At 34.8% G+C, this 8,700-nt stretch overlaps 1 protein-coding gene across 1 annotated transcript; it reads left to right on the plus strand.

Moving 5' to 3' along the window:
• The first annotated feature begins 3,008 nt into the window (after positions 1 to 3,008).
• Positions 3,009 to 8,140, plus strand: LOC117420676 (prostaglandin E2 receptor EP4 subtype-like). Its single transcript, XM_034034204.3, has 2 exons — positions 3,009 to 4,284; positions 6,441 to 8,140. The coding sequence occupies exons 1-2, from the start codon at positions 3,484 to 3,486 to the stop codon at positions 7,020 to 7,022; spliced, it is 1,383 nt and encodes a 460-aa protein (XP_033890095.1). The 5' UTR covers positions 3,009 to 3,483; the 3' UTR covers positions 7,023 to 8,140.
• The last annotated feature ends 560 nt before the right edge of the window (positions 8,141 to 8,700 follow it).

The raw sequence follows: 8,700 nt of genomic DNA on the forward strand, positions 1-8,700 counted from the left end.
CAGGACCTCTCTGGAAATGAGACCTGTAGTTTCTGGGAGGGATTATCTCTGTTAAACATCGCTGAAATAAATAAATACATTGTAACTGGGATGTTTTCCATAACCATTGTAACCCTATATCACCAATATTGCTCATTTATTTATTTATTTTTTTAGTGTTGTAGTGTGTTGTGGCACACTACAGCAATGCAAAATTAAAAATAAATTAAGTTTGTTGTCAGAAAACAATCATTTTCAACCCTATTGTTTTTAATCAAAACATAATCTGTTAATTTTTTGTTATGCATCCAAAGAGGAAAATTAGAAACCTGCATTTTTTTAAAAAAATTTTAAAAAACAATAGATCTGTAATCAGAGAATATTACCATGATTAATGTACCTGTAAGTAAATTACCTATCCCTAATTTAAAACAGATCTATTTTTTTTAACTGCTTAGTTTCACAAACCCTGTTTAGCTATGACCTTGGACTACCTAATGCTACTTCAGCAGTGTGGGTGGTATCATTTCTTCTTTTTTTCTTTCTTTCTTTTTTTTATTTAGTGGTCACCAAGCATTTTTCTCATTTCTGACAGTGTAGGGCACCTCAGTTTTTATTATGTCACTATGTTTCATTCATATTTAATGAATATTTAGAATTTATTTATATAATGATTTATATAAATATATATATATATATATATATATATATATATATATATATATATATATATATATATATATATATATATATATCATTTTTTATTATTATTATTTTGTCTTCTTGTATTATGTTAAAATGACAACCCCATTTGTATTGCCTAGCAACATAGAAAATACAAAGGTATTGCTAAAGAGACTGTGTGGAACTACAGAGTTAAAGTTTCAGGTTAGGAAAGGCTTCTAAAATTAGAACATGGAGTTGCTTGGGAAGGTGTCTTGAATCATGATAATGTCATTACTTTCGCTTATCTAGTACATTTTGTCTTATTAATCATATTTCGTGATGTAGAATAATACAGAACAAGTATATATGTTTTAGTGTTCCCTCTTTTCAGTCAGCAGCAAAAAATGATAAGTATTCTCTGCACGCATTAAGGTGTGTTTGCAGTTGTGTCATCGATGAAGACTTTCATAGTATTAATAGAAACTGCACGTGTAAAAAAGAACATACCTTTAATAACTCGTCAGGTGAAAATGAAAACACCCTTCTCCCACGGACAAATGGGGGGCTTCCAAATTTTTTGTCCGTCTGAATATACAGCTGTCGAAGACAAACCGACAAGCGTTAAAATCGACCCCTTCTTTGCAGTGTCAGTGAACTATCAAAACAGCAACTTTTGCTTATCATGCGTTTTTTGTTTAATTGAACTAATCATTTCTAAGTTAATTTATAGAGCAGGACAACCTTAGAATGAATATTAGTGATTTTCACTTACAACCTAATAAAAAGATTTGGAAAGAATGTAATTCAATATGAGAAACGCTTTACATATCATACCCTTTGCGAAGTCCCAGTTGACCTAAAACGTTTTCTACAAATGCTCGAATGCATGATAATTGGTACCAGAAAGGCAGTAACATGCATCTCACGGTCTTCAATACGTGTACAACTTTAAGTTGAATCAGTTTAAGGCACTACATATTCAGCAGAAATAAATTGCTTTAATTTGATTATATATATATATATATATATATATATATATATATATATATATATATATATATATATATATATATATATATATAATGATTACACCATTAAGTTATACAGTGAAGTAGCCTACAGTATAAATACCATTTACCATTTTAAATGGTATAAATACCATTTATACTGTAGCCTTCTCGATGTGCCATAAGTGTAATAAGCATAGAAAAGTTCCAAAGAAAAGTAGTACTATAAAACAGACAGACAGATGATGCAAATCGACGTTTCTGTTTAAAAGTACAACAGGGGCACCATCAATTGAAATTGCCTGTATTAAACGTATCCACGAATGAAATTCATAGGAAAATGAATCACACAGGCTTCTCGGTGAAGTAATTTATCGTTACTTAATACCTGAAAAGAAAACATTCACAACGCACATCATATAACATTTGTAAATAATACTATTGTAATTTTAACGAATAAAACTAATACTGCATCAAACCGTGGCTTTATTATTATTATTATTATTATTATTATTATTATTATTATTATTATTATTATCGTACAGATTACAGCTGCTTGTTTGTCAACTAGATGTTGCGCTGCATATACTTTAATACTCTCCCGATTTCTGCTCTTTGGAATAATTCTTATTTTTTTTTTTTAATTAGTTTTAAGACGTTGACGCTACGAAAATGAAAGGGGTAAAAAGATTGTAGGTTTCCCACTGCTACCATCCTATTTTTTCTAATCGTATTACTTGATTCATGATTACATGATTCAACCATTCGGCAACAGATGGAGGTTTTGATTATTTCCAGACACAAAATTATATATTTTTTGCCAACATGCTTGCTGAAAGGCTTACATCTTATTTGTATTAGGTAAATCTATAATAATGCCCAACACTAGGCCCTACTGTAAGGCAGTTTGTTATACAGTCTACACACTCAAATACAAAATGTTAAAATGTATTATAGTAATGCTTTTTGTATAATATAATTAACACATAATTAACAAATACTTCCTGTATAAACATTCATTTTAAAAACAATCAAATATTGTATTCACACACACACACACACACACACACACACACACACACACACACACCAAACTAAACAGGTCAGGGGTATGCGCTATCCACCCCTAACCCCAACCCCAAGACTGGGTATACATGGTGCTTCATGACTTCAAGAGTCAGGAGTCACCATGCTGGCAAATCGATCTTGTTGGTGCTGCGAGTTAAACAATTGGAAGTTTTCAGGCACTGCAGAGCTGTGGTGAATTGTAACTGTCCAATAAAACAACACCGGGGCGGAGCAACACAAGCTATTCTAAAGAGAACTTTCAAGTTTAACTTTTCAAAGAACCAGAAAGGAGGAGGAAGTGTGCGAGTAAGAGACAGTTATTCGAACAAACCTCTGAAACATATTTAACAGGCAAGGCAACACTGGAGATAACAAACAAGGACCATAGAAGGATTTGTGAAAGGACACATATTAGAACCAATCGACCTATTTAAATAACAGAACCACTGAAGCAGTAACATTGAAAAAACAAGATTCGAAGAGCAATTGGATTTTACAAGCAAATAAAAAAGTGGTAGCTACTGGAAATTAAATAAGAGGGCGTTTCTAAAGGAATACATGCTTTTTGGCGGACTTAAAATCTCACTTTTTTTCTGAACAGGTGAACAATGTGGGATTGTATTACAAACTAGATACCTAGGATGTTTATTTTAGTCTTAATTAACTTGGTGAATTGCTATATTTAAGTATATACCATTTATTTTTTAGAGACATATGTACGTATATTGATCATCTGTATCGTTGATAAAACTAAGCCACAAGCATGGCGCAAGACAATTCGACCAAATGTAGTATTTCCAATTTTGATAAACCACTGGACCCCACTGTTCCAGCTATTATGTTTATATTTGGTGTTGTGGGAAACGTGATAGCAATTGTTGTTCTTTGCAAATCCAGAAAGGAACAGAAAGAGACTACCTTCTACACCTTGGTCTGCGGACTAGCATTTACCGATCTGTTGGGCACAATTCTCGTCAGTCCGGTCACCATTGCCACCTATGTAAAAGGAGGTTGGCCAGGTGGGGACTCACTCTGCGAGTACAGTGCTTTCATTCTCCTCTTTTTTGGGCTGGCAGGACTTAGCATAATATGTGCCATGTCAATTGAAAGGTATATGGCTATTAACCATGCCTATTTCTACAACCACTATGTGGACAAGAAGCTGGCAGGGTTAACACTGCTTGCGATCTATGTTTCAAACGTGCTGTTCTGTGCTTTGCCCAACATGGGTTATGGCAAGGCTAAGAAGCAATACCCTGATACCTGGTGCTTCATAGACTGGAGAAGCAACGTGAGCACCGACGCTGCGTTCTCTTACATGTATGCGGGTTTTAGTTCTTTCCTTATTTTGACCACTGTTGTCTGCAATATCTTGGTCTGTGGGGCGCTGATCAGGATGCACAGAAAGTTTGTGAGAAGGACATCCCTTGGCACGGATCAAAACAGGATTGCAGAGTTTCGAAGAAGACGGAGTTTCAGTCGGATGGCTGGTGCAGAAATCCAGATGGTGATCCTGCTCATAGCCACGTCCGTGGTGGTGTTGATTTGTTCCATTCCACTAGTGGTAAGTGGAAGTTTAATCCATATCTGCAAAACCTGCTTGCTTTCTGGTCTAAGGTGTCTTTATACACAGTACAGTATAAAGTCGGCACTTTTTTTTAAATCGAATATTACCACAATTTGAAATACAGTACGCACACTATTTTAGATAACGTAACATAATAATAATAATAATAATAATAATAATAATAATAATAATAATAATAATAATAATAATAATAATAATAATAATAATAATAATAACGCTCATGATGTCAGAAAATACGACAGTAATAATATACAAGCACGCGTTTCTTTTGGTAACATTGCGCAAGTTGACGGCGTGTATCCTTTTTAAAACAACTGGTGATCACTCTCAGATTGTAATTAGCAAGGTTTGTTGTGTGGCATGTTGGCTTTCTTTAAAAATGTACTCTAGTTCTGAATTTTCACAAAACATGAAATAAAAGTAATGCAGGATTTTCACAGGGAGACAGAGCACCTTCTAATAACGACCTCCTTCATCGTGGATAACACATATTCGTTTGCAGGGTGGCATTGCAATTGCCAACTAACTAACATAGAAAATCACCCTGTGACACATATTCCAGTTATTACAAAGAACAACACATTCCTAGTTTCCACTTTATGCTGTATGTATGTGACTAACCCGCTAAAAAAAGAACCTTATGGTGTGTTTAGATGATTGTTAAGAAATGTAATTAGATGATTGTTAAAAAAGTGGAGAAGTGAAGGTAATTCAGAAGACCATAATAGTATTTGAAACTTTATTTTAAAAAAGGTAGCTTTTGCATGTGGTGTGAATGACTCGCCCAAAATATTATAGTTCAGAACTTGATTGTAGTCGTAGCTGCTAATGTGTCTTTGATTTTAAAGTTGAATACTGATATTTTCTTGCCATTGTATGTATTCAACATAAATAGCAAAAACATATGATCAGTTACAATCAGTGGCTATACAATATTGCTTATATGTAAACCTACATTAGCAGCTGCATATAGACTAATTTTCCTTACGTGTTTCTTAGTGAAAACAAAGCGATATGCAGGTGCTAAGTTTTAGCCTCAATCTAACATGATAACCCACGACTTTAGTCAAATGTTGACTTAAATATGGGTAAACGTGGGGCGGCATTATAGCCTGTTGAAAATACAATTTTGCATGAATCTTTCCAGTTATATGTGTCACTATTTAGTTGGGATATTATGTCGTCTACATAAAGCAAGTGGTCGTGTGACCTCGTGTTAACATGGTATACTGTACTTAGAAGGATGGGTTGTACTGCACTGTGCTATAGTGTTGGAAAGCTCTGCCACCTACAGGCACTGAGGCGATAAAAGTTCTGCTGGTCTAGCATGTTCCAGCATGCATCCACACAAAATCACTGCATAATGAATGTGATGTAAAAAACATAAATAAATAATGACAGTATGTGTTTCCTGCTTGCAAGGTTACCTTTGGGTTGGTAGTAATCATTTGTAGAATTCCATATTGTTGCTACTGGTTAGTCCAACTATTAGAATTCCTCGGAAGTGTTCCAAAGGGGTAGGGTCTGTAGCACAGTAACATAATGTAAATGAATCATACAACATAGAGAACCATACTTACTGTAGGGTATGTAGTGTAGTATTGAATTGAAACAAACTGGCATCTGTTCATCTAAACAGTGACAGATCTAAATACAATCATTAAATTCGTTAAACTATGACACACTGTCGATTTATAAATATTTTACTGACTGAAACGTTCTTGAGAGACTCACATGTAGTGTTTGCTTTTCATACCCTTGGTTCCAGTACATTTCACCCCCTATTTTATTTATCTAAGCAGCACCGATGCAGTATTTTGATATCCACAGCTGTTTAGATATGTTGAGCCCTACTTTGTGTTTTATATGTAACATTCCCCAAAATGTTGGTCCTAACTTGTTAGACCTTTCCAGTTACCAGCCACTATTTACTTTGGTTATAAGCTTTCAAGACACATTCAAACTTGTCAGGCAAGCAGGCACTTGGACAGCATTACCTCATTTGGGCTGTTAAAATATAATATACAGTAGATTTTGCAAAATACCTTATTATTATCTGTGTTGTATTTATTAATGGACCTGATGGTTTTCTTATTGAATAGTTGATAATAGTTTGCTCTTTGTTATTTCAGGTGCGAGTGTTTGTAAATCAGTTGTACCAACCACAACTGGTGACGGAGATCTACAAAAACCCTGATCTCCAGGCCATTCGCATTGCCTCTGTGAACCCCATCCTGGACCCATGGGTCTATATTCTCCTGAGGAAGGCGGTTCTCCTCAAACTCATTGAGAAGATCAAGTGTCTCTTCTGCAGAATTGGGGGACGCAGGCAGCGACCAGGTGACAATTTCAACTGCATAGATGGCCAGCGAACTTCCTCGGTGATGTCCCGAGATTCCCCTTCCCTGGTGTCTCGGGAGCTAAGGGAGGTCAGCAGCACATCACAGACTTTTTTATACCTCCCGGAGAACAGAGAGAACTTCCTTGGCAGCTGTAGGATAGGACGAGGGACGTCAGACTCTAGCACAGAAAGCTCTTCATTAAGGACTTTCCGGAGCTCTAATTATTTACAAGAGCAGGACTCCAAAAACAGGACTTCAGTAAATCAATCCGGTTCAAATTCAAGTAGTCGGCCCCCTTCTTATCAAAAAGACCATCCCCTCCATGTGACTTTCACGGATGAAACATTGAACCTACAAGAAAAGTGTATATAGCTCTGACAAAAGACATTTGCAAAAGATGTAAACAGAAATGTTCTTTTCTAAATGACTTCTTATGATGGTGCAATAGTTACACACTATAAATAGTAAGAATGTTTTTTCACCAGTTTTTTTTTTTTTTTTTTTTTTGATAAGGCCACTTCTTTTCTTGCTTCATATTTGTGTTAAGTTGGTGTAATCATTATTACCGGCACTTTGTCCAAAATATACAGCTAAGACATACTAAGGATGTAATTTAGGAGGGAATCATTTTAAAGTTGGAACATCAAACAGGGAGCTGCTCAGAATAGCTACTTTGTCATAAATAACTGAGCATTAGTAACAGCGTCATAGGAGATATATTTTGGACTCTACCCCTTGTTATGTGTTTTATAGTCAATGTTGTGTGTCACAATGTGATATAATGTGAATTTCTGCTCCATTCAGTTATTATGAAGGCACAGATTGTATATAATTTCTTCTCCATGAGAAGGTTTCACGAAGAGGTGCAATAACACAATCTTTAATTTCAAAATCAGCAGCTGGCAGTTAGAAACCTAAACATTTCATGATAGCAGCTGAATTTATTAAAGAAAAACTGAATTTTATATTTTCCAACATTCTCATTCACCAGACAAGCCAGTAACTTAAGAATATCAAATAACCACAGCTAACTGACTGCAAACAAGACGTTATTGCGCCTCAACAATAGAACACATAGTGACACTATGTGTGCAAGTCATTTAATACTACTTTGAAAATGAAGACTCCCCTTGCGTTCACTGTGCAGCTTAACCATATTTCAGAATAGAAATATGTAGTGGGATATGTAATAAGTCCTACCATTGAAAAGGCTTGCATTAATTTGTCATATAAGCTTCCACTAACTTCACAGCTTTCAAGTATTTACTATGGAACAGATGGGATCTTTCTTTTTAAAGTGTTATGTAGTTACAGCTTTGCTGTACTATAAATAACATGTACATATTTGTCCATGGATTTAAGCATTTTTATTAAAAATGTTGCTGCTTGTTTATGTGCATTGCTTACATTAAATCACACATTTTCTTCCTGAGCCTGATGATTGTGTTGACTAAAAATATTTTTATTAAAATATACATGTTAAAAACAAACTTAAATGCGTTCAACTTTGTTTTTTAAATGAATTAATCTTATCTCATACCTCATTCTGACATGAAAGACTCCAGTAGAATGATGCCACAACAGTATAAGGCAAGGAGACTTAGTGTGCTTTAGTTTTCTTAATGGGTTAATTCCAATTGAGCTCAAGTTTTAAAATCATGTCAAAGGGCCCTATTCACAAAGCTTTACCTTTGAGCTTTACCGCATTACTTATTTAAATAATCTTTTAAAAGTATGTTTTAATTAATGAAATAGTTTATGACTGTTGTTAAAGAGACCAACAACAATCTTGAAAGAGATTTATGAACATAAAACTTCATTCAATTTGTCAAAATGCTGTAGCATCTGAGCAAATGTCGGTAGATGCTCCTATTATTCTCACTCGAGAGTTCATCCTGGGTAACTTTCACAGAGAGTAGCTGCTCAGGTTGCTAGGATATTGTCTGCCAGGCAGGTTTCATTTTTGGATTTTAGACACCATTAAAACGTCGTTTTTAAGTTTTTGCAGCATGCCTATGTTCTGTTGTCATCTCGTGCCCTTTTCCAAACC

This window comes from Acipenser ruthenus, chromosome 1 (assembly GCF_902713425.1).
Source record: "Acipenser ruthenus chromosome 1, fAciRut3.2 maternal haplotype, whole genome shotgun sequence".
Lineage (NCBI taxonomy): Eukaryota > Metazoa > Chordata > Actinopteri > Acipenseriformes > Acipenseridae > Acipenser > Acipenser ruthenus.

Excerpts from the sequence above, each read along its gene's own strand:
- LOC117420676 (XM_034034204.3), top strand. The coding sequence starts at position 3,484 with ATGGCGCAAGACAATTCGACCAAATGTAGTATTTCCAATTTTGATAAA. Across the intron at positions 4,285-6,440 it reads TTTGTTCCATTCCACTAGTG|GTGCGAGTGTTTGTAAATCA; the intron begins GTAAGTGGAAGT and ends TTGTTATTTCAG.